The 18414-nt window shown below is 34.3% G+C and overlaps 1 protein-coding gene and 1 non-coding gene across 6 annotated transcripts; both read left to right on the forward strand.

Annotated features, from left to right (window-relative positions):
• The first annotated feature begins 6395 nt into the window (after window positions 1-6395).
• LOC106055409 (transcription initiation factor TFIID subunit 8-like) lies at window positions 6396-18382 on the forward strand. 5 transcript variants are annotated; one of them, XM_056022522.1, is made up of 7 exons: window positions 6396-6645; window positions 11915-12070; window positions 13294-13392; window positions 14215-14277; window positions 14901-15025; window positions 16895-17042; window positions 18073-18382. In XM_056022522.1, the coding sequence occupies exons 2-7, from the start codon at window positions 11923-11925 to the stop codon at window positions 18300-18302; spliced, it is 813 nt and encodes a 270-aa protein (XP_055878497.1). In that variant the 5' UTR covers window positions 6396-6645; window positions 11915-11922; the 3' UTR covers window positions 18303-18382. The 5 variants fall into 5 exon arrangements, with proteins under 5 accessions (XP_055878497.1, XP_055878494.1, XP_055878495.1 ...); XM_056022519.1 differs by lacking the exon at window positions 6396-6645 and adding an exon at window positions 8927-9243; XM_056022520.1 differs by lacking the exon at window positions 6396-6645 and adding an exon at window positions 8927-9209.
• On the forward strand, window positions 16077-16195 carry LOC129925500 (U6atac minor spliceosomal RNA). The gene has a single exon (XR_008777265.1). It is a non-coding gene; the product is annotated as a U6atac minor spliceosomal RNA (small nuclear RNA).
• Window positions 18383-18414: the final 32 nt, after the last annotated feature.

Consider the following 18414-nt stretch of genomic DNA (forward strand, 5'->3'; position numbering starts at 1 on the left):
CGGGATAGGATTTCCTTGATTTAGACCCGATCTCTATAACTGACTCCTAAAATCTGTCTTAGCCATCTTTTTTGAGACACATTTAGTGTTTTTCAATTTCGGCAGATAACTATTCACTGCACTTAATTAATGGAGCCCCTCCACTGGTAGAAATGTGTAACCTATCTTGAATACGCACTTGGAATTAAGTGAATGTAGTTTGCTTTAGATTTTATATTGAAAAGGGAAGGTTTATCGTCAGAGTCATCTGTTGGAGTTTTAAACTAAAAAAAATCTCTGGAGTTGTTTTTTTTTTTAAATTTAAAACCCCATTTAGTTAGTAATAGAACTTAATAACTGTAGTTTGCTTTAGAATGATATTGAAGATAAAGGTTTTCCACCTCAAAACACTCTGTAGGGGAATTTAAAACTCAAAACCATCTGGAGGGGTTTAAAACTTTAAAAATAAAGGCATCTGTATGAGAGGGGTTTAATTCTAAAAACCCCATTAGGTTTGTCTACGCTCAAATAATTTTGGTGTGTACTTTGCTTTTTTTATATTGAAGAGGTATTTTTTTAGCATCAAACCCCTCTGAAGGAGGTTTAAACTCAAAACCCCTTTTGGCAACGCTCATAGCATTTTGAGTGCGTAATTTGCTTTTTTACTTACACTGAAGATGTATTTTTTTTAGCATCAAACCCCTCTGAAGGGGGTTTAAACTCAAAACCCCTTTTGGCAACGCTCATAGCATTTTGAGTGCGTAATTTGCTTTTTTACTTACACTGAAGATGTATTTTTTTTAGCATCAAACCCCTCTAAAGGGGGTTTAAACTCAAAACCCCTTTTGGCAACGCTCATAGCATTTTGAGTGCGTAATTTGCTTTTTTACTTACACTGAAGATGTATTTTTTAGCTTCAAACCCCGCTGGCTGTGGGTTTAAACTAAAAAACCCCTTGACTACACTCATAACATTTTGAGTGTATAATTTGCTTTGTTTTTATTATTAAAGAGGTATTTTTTACCTTCAAACCCCGCTGAAGGGGGATTTAAACTCAAAACTGAGTCAAAACCCATTTAACTACGCTCATAACATTTTGAGTGCGTAATTAGCTTTTTTTTATATTGAAGTATTTTTTAGCTTCAAGCCCTACCGAAGAGAAAAAAAAAAGGGGGGGGGGGGTAAACCCAAAACCTCTTTGGCTACGCTCATAGAATTTTGAGTGTCTAATTTGCTTCTAACCCATTACTTGCCTTGTACCCCTGCACGGCAACCTCCTGTTTCCACACAGGGCAGTCCTTACAGTAGGCTGAGTGGCCAGCGTGACAGTTTTGGCATTTTTTCTGGGCTGTACAGCCCTTGTCCTCATGACCCTCTCCAGCACATCTGGCACACACAGTGTTCCTCTTACAGACTGCCTTGCCGTGTCCATAATCCACTGACTAGCACTTGAAGCACCTTATGGGGTTAGATATGTAGGCCTCACTGGAACTCTTCACATACTCTGGCGGTGTCCTAGTTCCGAATGTGAGGATAATAGTTGCGATTTTGACCTCCTCATCATCTCTGCGCTTGGTAATGCGCCGGGCATTAAAATTAATACCTAACCATTGCTTGTGGTGTTTGATCGTTTTGTAGTTCTTATTTGCAGTTCTAGTGGTCAATGGAACGTATGTTTGGAATGCTTGATCTTTAGTTCCCTCAGTCAGTGGTGTGTACTGTAAACATGCAATAAAAAAACCTCTTAAGAAAAAAAAAACTGTACACTACACTAACACTAAACATACACTAGACTAGCACTAAACATACACTAACACTAACCATACACTACACTAAACATAAACTAACACTAAACGTACACTTCAATACAATAATACTAATACTACACCTACAATAAATCTTAAACTTAATCTAAAACTAAACTTTAAAGTTTAACTATTAATTCCTGTAGTGTGCCATGAATGTAAGATCGGTACAGCTGGAATGAAAGAAGGGTTTTAATGTTTGGTTGCTTCGTTCTTATTTGGGTATAAATATTTTTTCTGCAGAAATTCGTGTAATGTTAATCACCCTTCCCCGTAAGAAGTAATGATTACTGAGCCATTTAATAAAAACAATTACGCGGACTTCCATGTAGGCTATATTACTTTATATAGGGTTTGTTGGACTAGCCCGTTTCGTTTCTTTGATTAAAAAGTATTGGGCCGGAAGTCGGTTTTTTCACTATATATCTTTGTATTTTTCAGTTCTCTTTTTAAATTAAACTGACAATATCAGGTGACCGAGCCTCGCTCGGATTAATAATTTGTTAAGGAAGTATATATACCCGAAGTCATTTTGAGAATATTTTTGTACCAGGTGGCCGAACCTCGCTCAGTTAAATAATTTCAGAAGGATATATACCCGAAGTCATTTTGAGAATATTTTTGTACCAGGTGGCCGAACCTCGCTCTGTTAAATAATTTCGGAAGGATATATACCCGAAGTCATTTTGAGAATATTTTTGTACCAGGTGGCCGAACCTCGCTCTGTTAAATAATTTCGGAAGGATATATACCCGAAGTCATTTTGAGAATATTTTTGTACCAGGTGGCCGAACCTCGCTCTGTTAAATAATTTCGGAAGGATATATACCCGAAGTCATTTTGAGAATATTCTTGTAATTACGAAAATGAACGATCGGATAAAGACTACTAATCTGAAGAGTTGTTTTAGTGTTCTGTTAGTTCTAATTGTAGGCCTAATTGAACATGTCGATTAAATTTAAAGTCTTTTAAGTCCTCCTACAGTCTAGACAAACTACAGCTCAAGTCCGTCTTAAAGTTTTGCAATCCATCTTTTGCGTAATTCTATTGTAGGCTTACTATTATTGGCTTGGAAGAAAGTCTTTGCAGTGTAACAGTGTAACTACGTTATAGGGTAAAACATGCACTTAGTGACAAAGTAAAATGGCTCATTTTTTCTTATTAGACTTAAATCATTGCATTAGTTTTCTAAAGAAACGTTTCCGTAGGGCACCTCTGTTACGCCGAATAATATGCTCGTTACCCATACGGGATACGTGCCCTGCCCAGCCTGACTGTCGGACTATAAGAAGTTCATACCGGCTTTTGCCATCCATCCATCCCAGTGGTGCTATGACCTGCTTTTACACATCCCTCCATTCAGATCTCTCCTGGGCTTTCCGTCAACACGCCCTAACTCCAAGCTTTTTACCAAGGTTTATAGTTAAATCAAAAGAGGCTGCAGCGTACGCAAACTCGTTGACCGCTAGATGGATATCATTTTAAGTGTGAGCAAGTAAGGCGTAGAGAAGCTGTGTTATGACATTTCCATTGTTTTGGTACAGGACAGTAGACACCGAAGCATGGACACGTGGTAATAATTCACCAGCAAAATAATAATAATAATAAGGCTTGTCTTAGAGTCCGAAAATTAATGAGGATTGCAGCTGTGACCTACATATCTTGCCACATCCAAGGCAAGCATAACCATTGTCCGCGGTGCTCGATTAAGATTTTTTTTTAGCGTCTGCGTCTGTCCTCGGCAGCAAATTTTCTTTTGGTCTCAAATGTGTATCCTCGGCCTTTGTATAGAGGGAATTCTTTAAGTCCGACAGTTACGCTGGACAGAGTAGTATCCTGTATGGGAGACGAATCTCAGACGAACGCATGCCAAAGGCAGTCTTTTTTGGTGAGCTAAAAAGTGGTCGACGTAACACCGAAACGCTTAAAACACCAGCTTATGGCGCAAACTTGCCTTAGCTGACATAGAAGAGAGCACCTGGTTGCATGCAACCTCAGAACGAGACAGCTGGAGGTCACCAGCAAAATAAACAACAAAGTAAAAGGTATCTACACCGCTCTACACAATTAAAGTGTAAACAACTTATTAAGCACTTAAAATAAAATAACTAATCATACATCGGCACATTTAATTTCATTACTTTTATTTCATATTTCTATAATAAATCACCAAAATTAGACTGATGCGCTCTCTGGTCATGGCCACATTTTTATATGCTTGCGAGTCGTGGACGTTGAATGCAGAGCTTGAGAGGAGGATCCTAGCAATGGAATTGAGATGCTACAGAAGGATCCTAGGCATCACATTCAAAGACCGCATCACAAACCAAGAAATCAGAGACAGGGTTACTGTAGCGATCGGAGCTCATGACGACCTGCTTACTATTGTGAAAAAACGAAAGCTTAAAACCTTTGGCCACATTACAAGATCTACGGGGCTCGCAAAGACCTTTATTCAGGGAACAGTGCCAGGGAAAAGAAGAAGAGGCAGACAGAAAAAGCGATGGGAGGACAACATTAAAGAATGGACAGGCCTGCCATTGAGAGAGGTTCTGATCAAGGCAAAAAAAAGGGAGGAATGGAGAAAGACGGTCGACTAAGGGATAGGTAAAGGTAAAGGTAAAAATAATAAATCAATCTACAGTAAGATGGTGCGCAAATATTTAATTAGGTCTATTGATTCTTTAAAACTCGTTCTTGTTTGCAAAGAAATAATTTAGTGTACTGCGGTAAGCCTAGTGACGTAAGCAGCGTTTTTCCCGTTTACGTCATGGAAAATTTTCATTCATAAAACATTCTAGCCAAAATTAATTTTTCGATAATGAGACATTTTCAAACCGATATAACGGTCGATCTCGAGTTTTCCCAATGTGGCCAATGAGTTGAGAATTTTTTTCTCACTATTATGCACATACCTTGAAATTTTAAAGAAAATCGTTAGAGCCGTTTTCGAAATAAAATTTATATATATATATATCCTATACTCTTAAGCGAGCAATTCTTGTATGTATGTATGTATGTATGTATGTATGTATGTATATATATTTATATTTATATATGAATGAAAATTTTCCATGACGTAAACGGGAAAAACGCTGCTTACGTCACTAGGCTTACCGCAGTACACTAAAATATTTCTTTGCAAACAAGAACAAGTTTTAAAGAATCAATAGACCTTATTAAACATTTGCGCACCATGTTACTGTAGATTGATTTATTATAGAACTATGAAATAAAAGTAATGAAATAAATGTGCCGATGTATGATTAGTTATTGTGTTTTAAGTGCTTAATAAGTTGTTTACACTTTAATTGTGTAGAGCGGTGTAGATACCTTTTACTTTGTTGTTTATTTTGCTGCTGACCTCCAGCTGTCTCGTTCTGAGGTTGCATGCAACCATGTGCTCTCTTCTATGTCAGCTAAGTCAAGTTTGCGCCATAAGCTGGTGTTTTAAGCGTCTCGGTGTTACGTCGCCCACTTTTTAGCTCACCAAAAAAGACTGCCTTTGGCATGCGTTCGTCTGAGATGCTTGCCTTGGATGTGGCAAGATATGTAGGTCACAGCTGCAATCCTCATTAATTTTCGGACTCTAAGACAAGCCTTATTATTATTATTATTTTGCTGGTGAATTATTACCATGTGTTCATGCTTCGGTGTCTACTGTCCTGTACCAAAACAAAGGAAATGGTCATAACACAGCTTCTCTACGCCTTACTTGCTCACACTAAACATGATATCTAGAGAGCGGTCAACGAGTTTGCTTACGCTGAAGCCTCTTTTGATTTAACTATAAACCTCGGTAAAAAGCTTGGAGTTAGGGCGTGTTGACGGAAAGGCCAGGAGAGATCTGAATGGAGGGATGTGTAAAAGCAGGTCATAGCACCACTGGGATGGATGGATGGCAAAAGCCGGTATGAACTTCTTATAGTCCGACAGTCAGGCTGGGCAGGGCACGTATCCCGTATGGGTAACGAGCATATTATTCGGCGTAAGAGAGATGCACTACGGAAACGTTTCTTTAAAAAACTAATGCAATGATTTAAGTCTAATAAGAAAAAATGCGCCATTTTACTTTGTCACTAAGTGCATGTTTTACCCTATAACATAGAGAAGTTACATTGCAAAGACTTTCTTCCAAGCCAATAATAGTAAGCCTACAATAGTTTTACGCAAAAGATGGATTGTAAAACTATAAGACGGACGTGAGCTGTAGTTTGTCTAGACTGTAGGAGGACTTCAAAAGACTTTAAATTTAATCGACATGTACAATTAGGCCTACAATTAGAACTAACAGAACACTAAAACAACTCTTCAGATTAGTAGTCTTTATCCGATCGTTCATTTTCGTAATTACAAGAATATTCCCAAAATGACTTCGGGTATATAACCTTCCGAAATTATTTAACAGAGCGAGGTTCGGCCACCTGGTACAAAATATTCTCAAAATGACTTCGGTTATATATCCTTCCTTAACAAATTATTCATCCGAGCGAGGCTCGGTCACCTGATATTATTATATATATATATATATACATACATACAAGAATTGCTCGCTTAAGAGTATAGGATTATTATGCTATAATTTTAAGTGTACCTGATAGAGAAAAACATTCTGCACAAAAATACGGGTAGTTGGGATATAACCCGATAGAGGCTATAAAAAGAAAAGACATGAAACTAGCGCGTGAAACTACACATTTACAGTACTTTATTTGATGAGTATTTTACCTAAGATCTGTGTTGTTTTTTTAGGACTAGCTTATTTCATATACCCGGCATTTTCCAATACACAATTTCATACACAAAATAATTGTTGAAAAAAATTGCAGTGATTTTAAACTTTAAATGATTACTTAAAAAGGTGATACTCTAATCAGTTTTGAATATTCTTTTGTTATGAATGTCACTGTTTATTTTGTGTCTGTTCTAGTTTCTTAAATTTTTCTTGAGTAAAGGGGTCGTTTTTCTCCTAATGGGTATACCTGATTTCTCCAAGCAGCCTTTGTAAAATATTGGTCCTAAATAATGCTATGTTTATAAACAAAAAATCGCATGGCTGCATTATGATGAATGTACGTGTTAGTTCAATATATTTTATATTATTAGGTAACTATAAATAACCGCATAAATAGACGTAAGTTTAATTTTTTTTTCTGTTAGATAAAGTCATACGGCAATTTTTTTTATATCCTAATTCTAAAAAGGAATAATAATAGAATTATACAGTAAAAATAATCACTAATTTTTTAAAAATAGTTTTGAAAGTCTAACTGATAAGATTACAAAGAGAGTTTGTGTTTTTGCAAATGTACATAAGCTACACCATGAGTCAGTCCATCTCTTCTAATTGTTTAGAAATGAGTGTGAAAATGTAGGATTCGATATTTTTAGCTTGGATTTAAGAAGTTACAAACTTCAAACAACTAATATATTGCCTCTTGCATAAAATTGTGTATTTAAAAAAATAAATTTATCCAATGCTCGAGATCCTGCTTCTATACTTAGGCCCTATATGAATCGATCCGGTATCAATGTATTAAGTATCAATAACCCCGCAAAACAAAATTAAATGAAAGAAGATTGAGATATACATATATTTTTGTGGCGGTACGCACCGGTACGGAGTACCGGCACCTTTTTTCAATGTCGGGAAAATTACTACTTTTCTTGTATTTTAACGTTAATTGTTAATTCATTCTTATCTTATCTTATATAATACAGACGTTACTTCAAGAAAGAAGATGATTACGTCCTACGCGTCATGCATTTAGTCATGCATATTAACCAATGACTTAAATTCTGCCAATTCACTGGTTTTCCTGGCTAGCTCAGGCAACCCATTCTATGCTCTAATAGCACTAGGGAAGAAGGAGTATTTGTACAAATTTGTCCTAGCGTATGGGACGAGGAATGTGCCTTTATCTTTGTGTCTTTCAGAGTATTTTATTAAATTTTGTTTTTCTATTTGAAGATTATGATTCAGTGTTTTATGTATAATTGCTACTTTACTTTTGAGTCTTCTCTCCTGAATTCTTTCTAAATTTAGTGATTTTACTAAAGGTGTTACTCTGGTTAAGTGTGAATATTCGTTTGGTATGAATCTCACTGCTCTATTTTGTGTCTGTTCCAGTTTCTTAATGTTATCTTGAGTTGAGGGGTACCAAACAGAGGATGCATATTCTATTATCGGCCTAACCAAGGTTAAATCACTAGCGGATCCAGAACTTTGGAGGGGGGGGGGGGGCGATTTTTTTTCCAAACCCTAACCCTAAAGCCCAGTAAACCCTAACCTTATGCATAAACGTGCGTACAGCGCTCGCGCGCACACACACACACACCTACCTTCGGCGAAAAACAAAACAACTGGGGCAGCGCTATAAGGCTCCCTTGTGGGCTTCGGGGCGAAGCCCCGACGACAAAAGCGTTTTCTTGCTTTTTTTCACTGCAGAAGCGTATTCTTCAGACATCTACAGCTCATTATTCATCAATGGAGTTCGGCCCCGACGCCAAAAGCGTTTTCTTGCTTTTTTCACTGCAGAAACGTATTCTCCTGAGTTCTACAGCTCATTATTCATCAATGGAGTTCGGGTCGAAGCCCCGACGCCAAAAGCGTTTTCTTGCATTTTTGTTATTATATTTAAGGTCAAAGAGGCAGTGTGTTTTCATTTAATTCGGACAAATTTGACTCACATTATTTGATTCCGGACACCATTCTTTATTTCGGACAGTCTCTATATTAAGGCCTCAATAAACTCAGATTTTAATTCTTTACTAATTTTAACTAAATTTTAAGATCCCCAGGCATAACCCCTCACATTAAATCATTAAGATGTTTTGGAATTATGCATAAATATGAACACAAAAAGTAAAAATATGAACACACTTATTCTACCAAAATTAGGTCGCATCATTGGGATACTGACTTCTATACCGACTTTTAGACTTATTTTATGTTTGAATTGTTTGCATGATTAGATGTGTGTTGAATGTTTGTGTTTTTTTTGGTTTATTCATTTAATAAATTTCTAATACAGATGTCAGATGATCTTTTGTAGTATAGTACAGGTAAGGATAGCCATTCTTGCCTAACTGAATCCTCTATATAAATCTAGATCTATCTAGTAGGTCTAGATCTAAGCATTTAACTTCATTCAATGTACCAAGCTCACTCCAAACATTTGCCCATTTATTCTCTATTAAAAAAACAACAACAAACGAACAAATATCCCAGCACAAACACGCGCACAGACCGCAAGGCCCCTTGAATCAACTACCGCTCACATGAGGGCGCTCTAAGGATCGGATCCAGTTAAGGCGGATAATAGTCGCGAAGGCAGATCTGAATGTTTATCGACATTTCATTATGTTGGAAATCTACCTTCTATAGATACATCTCTAGTCTAGTTACTAGAATACTAGATTAAGGTTAAGTATAGAGTCTAGTCTATCATAGTCTATGGTAAATCATTTTTTAAATGTATTACATTACAGTGTTATTAGATCTATGTCTAGGCCTACATAGTAACATAGATCTAGTATCTAGATCTAGTACATAATTACATAGACTTATGACATATGAATCTGATAATTAATAAACTTAAGTCTTTAGTCTTTTAGTAATATCTATACCTATAGATCTACTCTAGATCTAGACTTTATTCTTATAAAAACTGACTATAGCCAACTATAGGCATAGCACTATAGATTTTAGATAGTAATAATGAATAGATTCTATGATCTGTGACTTCTGTCCTACTCTCCAACTCCTAGACTTAGACTAGTCATCAGTAATAATCATTCATATTCATAGTCAGTCCTGTAGTAGTGTAGTGTAGCAGTGTAGTATAGTAGCTGTAAGTCACCCTGTGTAAGTGTAGTCAGTAGTCTAGTACTGTAGTGTCGGTAGACTGTAGTTGTAGACAGTCACAGTGTACTAGTACTGTGTAGTAGTGTTACAGTGTAGTCTGCAGACTTGTAGACAAGACATGTCAGTTACTATACTATATCTAGATCTAGTAGAACTAGAATCTAGAAAATCTAATAGACAAGATGACCATAATTATTGGCATGATCTATTTCAGTATTTATTTGTATTTAATTTGTTAAATCTTATTTCTTAACTCTAGATTACTACTACTAGATCTAGATAGTAGATCTAGTTTAGATCTAGATTCTCGATTTAAAATTTCTAGATAATCATAATTTAACATCACAGTGAGTTCTAGAGATATCTACTTAATCACTTAAAATGATAATTTAATCTAAACTAGTCACTATATCTAGTTATATTCTAGATCAGTGATTCCCAAAGTGGTCTATATAGACCCCCAGGGGTCTACGAAGACTTCCAAGGGGTCTACGAAAGTGAAAAAGTAAATTGGGGGTCTATGAGATGTCCATGGGGGTCTATGACTTTAATGTTCACACCCGATTAATGTAACTATTTCAAACACTTATAAATGATTTGTACCTTAGTTATAAATATTAATAGTCATGTTTGTTTACATGTTTCGGATGTTCCTTCAGAGTTGAAGATAATTACTTCCTAGTCCAAACCTCCCGCAGGACGACGGGGGATGGGAGCGGGCAGGGTTTGAACCCGGGACCATCGATAAATCTGAACAACAGTCCAGCGTGCAAACCGCACGACCAGGCAGCCATCCGAAAGTTCGAAAGTAAAATAGTTGTATATAATTTCAATACTTATTTAAATAGTTTATTTCGTCTACATATAAAAAATGTTTAACAAAAAGAAATCTTGATTTTAAAGCGTTGATTATTTATTTCCTTGTTAAATAAGCGGTTGTCTATAATAAGAGCCTTTTTATGACTATAAGAAACCAATTACACTCGAGGATTACTTGAGACGATGCCACCCTGATAAAAAGAGAAAAGTGAGAAACATCATATAGAAAAGATGGTGGTTTGTGAGCATTTAACAAGATCTCTTTACCTATAGCCAAATACGGAAAACACTGGTGATAAAACATTGATTTTACCAGCCCTTGAAGTAGTTTTAAAAACTGTTTTACACAAACCTTCATCTGATATTATGAAACGAATTTCTTTTAGTAACACTACAGTTCAAGGACACATCGGTGGGATGAGCAATAAAGCTGCAAACTGCCTAATGGTCTTCAGCTCCATATTTTTCCCCAGGGCTGACCCACGAAGCCTTTCCCATGTTTGGGTGTATAGCTGCAAAGCAGCAGAGGTTTGAATTCTATTTTCCTTTGGCTAGGTAGGCTGCAAGCCAAGGCTAATGAGTTCCTCCTGCCCAACGCTTACTGGTTTAGACGCCAGTAACTTACCTTTGCTTTTTCTCCTGTTAGTGAAAACAGCTCCGCAGGCTAAATATTTGAGCCAAACGTGAAAGATCAAAAAATACACGAGAAACTCTTTGCGAAAAATTTACAATAATACATAAGGCAAATTAATAAATCAATATTTAATGTTTGAAGGACTACTTCATAGAACAACGAATTCCTATATGAAACAATATCCGTAGAAACGGATGATGAACATACAAAAAAAAAACATTTCCAATGTGCATGGTGATTCCAGCAATACATATTAATTGTTATTTTAATAGGTTTAAATTTGAATTATATCTGTAAAAAAAAGATAGATCTCTCTAACTTATGATGTAGCTTTACATTACTTTTCACTCTTTGACTCACTGCAGTTAGAAAATAGTTTAAAAAATTAGTTTGTGAATGTGCAAAAATGCAATATATGTTAAGCAGTGGGTCTACCGAAAATCAGAAAACATGGCAAGGGGTCTACGAGACAAAAAAGTTTGGGAACCACTGTTCTAGATGATAGTATAAGTATTAAAAATAATTAGTATATTAGATCTATATATTATTATAATATAATTATTATTACTACCTAGACTAGAATTACTGATGCTAGATAGTACTGATAAATCTAGATTTATTGAGAGTCTTTATATCTATTCATATATATATATATTATATATTAAATTCTATAAATCTCTACTCCTTAGTCTTAGTAGTCTATTAATAAAATATACTATTATTTTATAAGTATTAAATTATTGTGATCTGAAAATCCTTATACAAGACATTTGTATTACATTGTTAAATTTTTGTTTGTTTACTCAAAAGAATTAAGAATGACTACTGAAAATCCTCCTCCTGCAAACACCAGCAATCCTTGGCGCAGGGCCTTAAGAACATCTATCGCCGCATTGCTAGTTGAGGCTGGCTATCAGTGTGCAGAAAATCTGGCTATCGAGACACTTATTGAGATGACTCAAGCATGTAAGTTAATTTGTAAGTTATATATTATATGAATGCAGTTGTTGGTAGTTAAGCAAAAATATGGGTAAAACTAGTGATTATTTCCTTAAACATATTTAATTTATGAAGTTAAACTTTTGCGTGAGCAAAAAATTAAGATGGTGATAATAAATATGCACTAACTTTAATATAGTGAGAATTACAATATTTCTTTACAATACTATTTGTCACTATGGATTGTCTATATGCCTATATGATAGTAGATATATAATAATAATAATCGACCCTGGTGAAGCATACTCCGCTATTTAGTGACGGGTGAACACTTCCTGAAAGACACAGTTGTCCAAATGGGGTGGGTTTGGGCAACGACTGTGTGCACATGTGTGTGTGGGCGGGGGTGGGAGGAGGGTTAGAGAGTCGGCGCATGTGTGTGTGTGTGGTGTCCCGCATGGTTGGGCGATGTAGAGAATTATATACAGAGAAGATTACTTTTTCTCCCTCACCTTTTTTTTTTTCTGCGCCCTCTGTTGACACAAAAGTTATGTGGGGTAACTCTAGTCAGATTTACAGAAATAAAAGAGTTATCTTTCCATGACTTTTTCATTGAGGGTTAGAGAGCCGGCATGCGTGCGTCTTGTCCTGCATGGTTGGGCAATGTAGAGAATTATATATATTATATATATATATATATATATATATATATATATATATATATATATATATATATATATATATATATATATATATATATATATATATATATATATATATATATATATATATATATATATATATATAATTATGATTACCAAAAAACTATTTATTTTTAGGCAACCTTTTTAGGATATATTCAACCTGGTGACTTAAACGTAGCCAACAGACAGGACAACACCGTAGACCCTAGAATATTAAAAGAAAGCTGCACACAGCTTTAATTGGGTCTTCCTAGTGACTTAGTAACTTGAGAATTTCCTATTTTTGAGCTCTAAAAAGACAGACCATGATTATTATTTAATTATTATTATTATTTTCTAATTTGTCTAATTATGCATTATGTAATTACGTTCTGGTCTCTTAGCACACATAGCCAAAAAAACTTGTAAGTTTTCACAATTAGCCTGTTAGACTGCTAAGACTCAAGACTTTACTTTTTATTTTAAAAAATTGAATTAAAAAAAAAATAATTATACTGCTTTGGCAGTTTACATGTTTTTGAAATACATTTACTTGATATAAAATAGATATATGGGAGGCTGGTCGCAGTGCAAGTTCATTTGCTGAATTGGCTGGACGAACCCATGTGATGCCAAGCGACGTTGTGTTAGCCCTGGTTGAAATGGGTAAGGTCAAAAAAGGTTTATTTTTTTTAGAATTCACTTCATAGTGACATATTATTATCATGTCAAAAAAAAACATTTAAAATTGAATGATTTGTACTTTATGTCTCTTAACTTTATATAGTAGATATGTATATATTTGTATATAGCAATACTTTAGAAAAGATAGTTAATAGACATCAGTTATGAATCATTCATTTTGAAACCTTTTTTTAAAAATGATAATTATATGCATAAATATATACAGGGGGATGCAAAAGTAGTTAGACAGTGATAAAAAAGAGAAAACATGTATATATTGTTATAACCCTGCCATGCATACTACCATCCAAGCTAGATCAGAAGGTGCATTGATACTAGATTGAGACATTAGAGAAAAGCAACGTAGTTCCACCCAAGTCTAGAGCTGTTGAAGAATCTATGCTCAAGGCAGACATTATTATTATGTGTTTGTGATGTCCCGTGATTAAACATCAGTATTCATTAAGTTGCCTCTCTTAAGTTATTACAATATTTACTGCATTTATTATACTAAAAGAAAAAAAATGAGTAAAAGTATATACTTGCTCAATTAAGAATAAAATTCTTTAATTGAAAGGAAATATTTATGCAACATTAGTTCTTTTTTTTAAATCACTGTATATCTACTTTGCACTTACCTGTATATATACAATATAACCTATGCCCAATATTCCATGTTGTTTCTTCATATTCATTTTTAAAATGTAGCCTTTGGTTTACAAACCTTTATAGATATTTTTCAACCTGTTTTGATTCATTAAATTTCAAAGATATAAAGCCTTTTATGTCATCTTTTTATTTTAGGTTTAGATTTTACTGCGATTCCTAATTATGCAAAACGAGAAAATAAAACAGTATTTCTTCCTCGTAAGTAAAAAATGTTATATGTAAAGTTGTTCTTTAAAATTTTAACAACTTCAAAATGACCACTTTTATTAACCATTTGTGAATTATCTTAAATTATATTTTATTTTAGAAAAGAAAATTGCTATATTCTTTGAATGTTTGGGGGAGTATGGTGGCTGAGTGGTAAACGATTGACTTCTTTCTGAATCAGAGGGTCTCAAGTTCAAATCTTGGTGAAGACTGGAATTTTGAGGTTCAAGATTTTAGGAGCCCCTGAGTCCACCCACTTCTGATGGGTACCTGACATTAGTTGGGGAAAGTAAGGGAGGTTGGTGGTTGTGCTAGCCATAAGACACCCTTGTTTACCCTTGGCCACAGAAACAGATGACCTTTACATCATCTGTCCTATAGATCGCAAGGTTTGAAAAGGGTACTTTACCTTCCTCTTGCTCTGCTTGTTTGCATTAATTTAGAATTTTCATCAATAATTTCAGTAAAAGTCAAACATGAAAATAAAAACGTTCTGTTCAAGCCTTGAAATAACCCTAATCAAAATTTTACAAATGCAAAAACATGAGCTTACCATTTATATTTTTCTTATAGTTAACATATTTTCGATTGATTTTTGTATTTAACTTTTACAGCTGCCCAAACAGCAATTACAGCAACTTCTAAGATTCTACAAGTTGGGGAGAAAAAAAAGCACCCTACCCATATTCCAGACCACTTACCATCTTTCCCAGATCCCCACACATATATTAAAACACCAGTAAGTTTTAAATACCAATCTACATTGTCTGTATGTATATATTTTTTTATAAAAGCAAATACATCTCAGGTTGACTAATATGGGATGTATAATAAACTGAGATTCCAAATTTAAGGACCACCCTGACCCTTGACCTTTATTTGTACCTTATTCTGTTGGACCATTGGGCACCATACATAATATGTCAACTGTCTCAATTCGTTACCTGTCTTGTACCAGGATGATAGTCTCTCTCATTGACAGGCCTGTTGTTTCCTCAATGTTTGCTTCTTATTCTTGGTTTGTCTGTTTTTTTGGTAAAAAAATTTACATAAAATAATATTTTATTATTGCTCAACTTTGTGTTAATACCTTTTTATCAAGATCATATTGTTTTCATTGAATGCTTTTGAACTAATAAATAAATAATAAAATAGTTTAAATTAAGTTGTCAGCTTAGAGTCCTATATATAGAAATCCATGGTGTTTTCTAGTCTTATTTAGAATATACCCCTAAGTCAATTGTGAAATTAGAGATATTTTTGGGGACTTTTGATAACCACATAATACTCATGTGAACATAACAGTTGGCCACAGAAATGTTTTCAATGTTTAAACTTACTTTTAATAATAAATGGTAGAATAAAAGTTGTTTGCATTTCATAAGGAATTAGAATTCTAGTTACCATTGTTTTTTTTTCTACATGGTTATGCTATAAACAAATGTATAAAATTATTTAGCTTTTTAAGTTGTCAGTTGAAAATATTTTATTTCCCAAGGGAGGCTACTTAAAATATTATTTTCTGTTAAGGGGAGATAAGCTTTTAGATACTAAGTAAGACCATTTAAATACTATTCAAATAAATTATATAAGAAAGAGGAATATTCCTCGTTAATATCATATTATTTATCATGTAATAAAGGAATTACAGCATTACTCTCTTTTGATTCTCAGCTTTTTAAATATTTTTTTTCTAGTTTTTCTTCTTATTTATGTAAATATGTATAAGTTTTCATTAACATTGTGATATAGTGAAGGGTATATAAACAGTGGGATAGTGTGGGGTTATCGTGTTGCAAGAAAGGAGAGAAGGTTAGCACTCCCCTTGACAAGGACGGAATGGACCCTTGTGGTCTAACAACACACAAAGGCAATGCCTCTCTACTTTGGAGGCACACCATTTTTTTTTTGATGTTATATCAGTTATCATAATGAAAAAAAGATATTCTCTCCAACTAATGCACATCAATCATTTAACAACTGTACTATTGTAATTATTACTGTCCATTGGAGATTTTTCATTCATGGTTGGAAAAAACAATCAATAGCTAGCTATTTGGTGTAGCCAGTGTACAAAACGATGAAGTGTCAGTTTAAGATGATAAAAACTATGTTGTTGTTTTTTTAAATTAAAGGTATATTATAATTTCGGTCATTTTTTAGCTCTTTTCTAGCACAAAGTAATTTCAGTATGAAGGGAGACCTTCACTTAAAACTTATTTATAAACAAACAGGCAACTATTTGGTGGTAGTAAGGGAGACTTGATATGACGATCAACTGTGATATTTATAAAAATTATTAATATAGCTTATTCGGCAGCAGTGAAGTTAATTTAGCATCCTTGACATGGTTTAGTTTATTGCAAAAATCTCCATTAGGCAAAAGTGCTAACAAGTAAGGCAGAGTTGTTTTATAAGATTATCAGAAGAGTAACTATTGAAAAAAAAACAACATCAAAACTGTAGCCAGTTATTCTCAATATTAAATAAAATGTGTATCAAAATTTAATGCCATTTCATCTCTGCTTTATTTTTATTTTATATTTTAAAAAATACATCCTTTTGCCCCGAAGGCACTAATGTTTATATGCTTTCGCTCCCTATGTAGTGTTATAAGCAGCCGGCTAATGAGTACCAGTTGGTCAGAGAGAAGGCTGCCACACAAAAACGAGATGTGGAAGTGGCACTGACGCGCTTCATTGCTAAAACTGGACCAACCCATTCCCTGTTCCGAGACGACAAGTCAGCATTTCCTTGTAAGTGTAAATTTTAAAAGTTTTATATATAGTCTAGGCATGAGCAAAAAAAACCCTTTCTTACAGATGTTTTGTGTCATGGGAATGTTTTGTATTGTATGTCACACAACAAGTCTATGAGGAACTCACAAAAATCATTGTTAACTCTTTCTCTCCGTAATTATTTACCAGATTCTGGTGGAATCAACGCTGGTATCGTCAGTTAGGAGAGAAAGAGTTAAGCAACTTTACATATTGTTACCCATTTATGTTTTTGTTGTTTTGGTGGCTTTTAAAGTTGCTACAAGCTTCAATTTGATATGTCATTGTGAACGACTTACATAATAGTTGTTGTACTTTATGTAGTTATTTATTTTTGTTTTCTATCCAAATCAAATCCAACCACTTTTTACAAAGCTTGAACTCACTCCGTCTGTCTGGGTGGAATCTTTTACATGTTATTTCTACCACTTTCCTTTCTCAGATCAAGTTGAAACTTTGCACAATTATTCATTATTCTTGACACACACAAATCAATTACAAAAATTACCCAATTAGTTAATCAGTTAGTTGTAATTAATTAATTTTGTTTTACATTGAAACTGTGCTAAGCTAGTGGGAGGTAAGCTTTGTTTAGAGAATTAGGTCTTACAAAAATTTGAAAACCAACTATAAAACTTCCTATTTTTATAATAGCTCAGTAGCAAGCACACCAGCCTTCCGTCAGGTTGGAATTCAGACTCAAGCACTTTTTTCTCTTAATTGCTTTTTAAAAAAGGCAGCTCGGAAACTTTGTTCCAGATACCAACACCTCCCATACTGGTCCACAAAAGTAAAAGTGATTGGACCATAGCACCTGAGCATGAGAGTTGCGCTTAATCAAAACAATTCATAGAAATATTTCCAATCAGACAAATTTAACAGTTTTAGTCTAGATATATTAAAAACTAATTACTTGATCTATTCAAAATAACTAATACAATTTCGCTTAAAATTAGCTTTTGTTTTAAAAGAAGTATTTTATTTATTTTGTTTTTTTTTCTTTTGACAGTAATAGCATGCAAACCCACACCTCTGCCCTACCTGTCAGCACTTCTACCTATGGACATTGAGGCGTCCAGTCAAGACAGCTCAGACCTAGTGCCTAACCAGAATCTACATCATGCTTCAAATCAGATGGGCATTCATGACATTGGTGGTAGTGAAACAGCAGCAGATAGCGACACCATAGATAACCCATACCTTATACCAGCAAAAATAGCCAAGAAAAAATGGAGATAGTAATATTTGCAATAAAAAATGTCTGTGTATATATATAAATATATGTAATGTATATTTTTCTTTTACTCTTTACATGTAAATTTTGAAAAAAAAAACAACAAAACAATTTAAA

Source organism: Biomphalaria glabrata, chromosome 3 (genome assembly GCF_947242115.1).
Source record: "Biomphalaria glabrata chromosome 3, xgBioGlab47.1, whole genome shotgun sequence".
Classification (NCBI taxonomy): domain Eukaryota; kingdom Metazoa; phylum Mollusca; class Gastropoda; family Planorbidae; genus Biomphalaria; species Biomphalaria glabrata.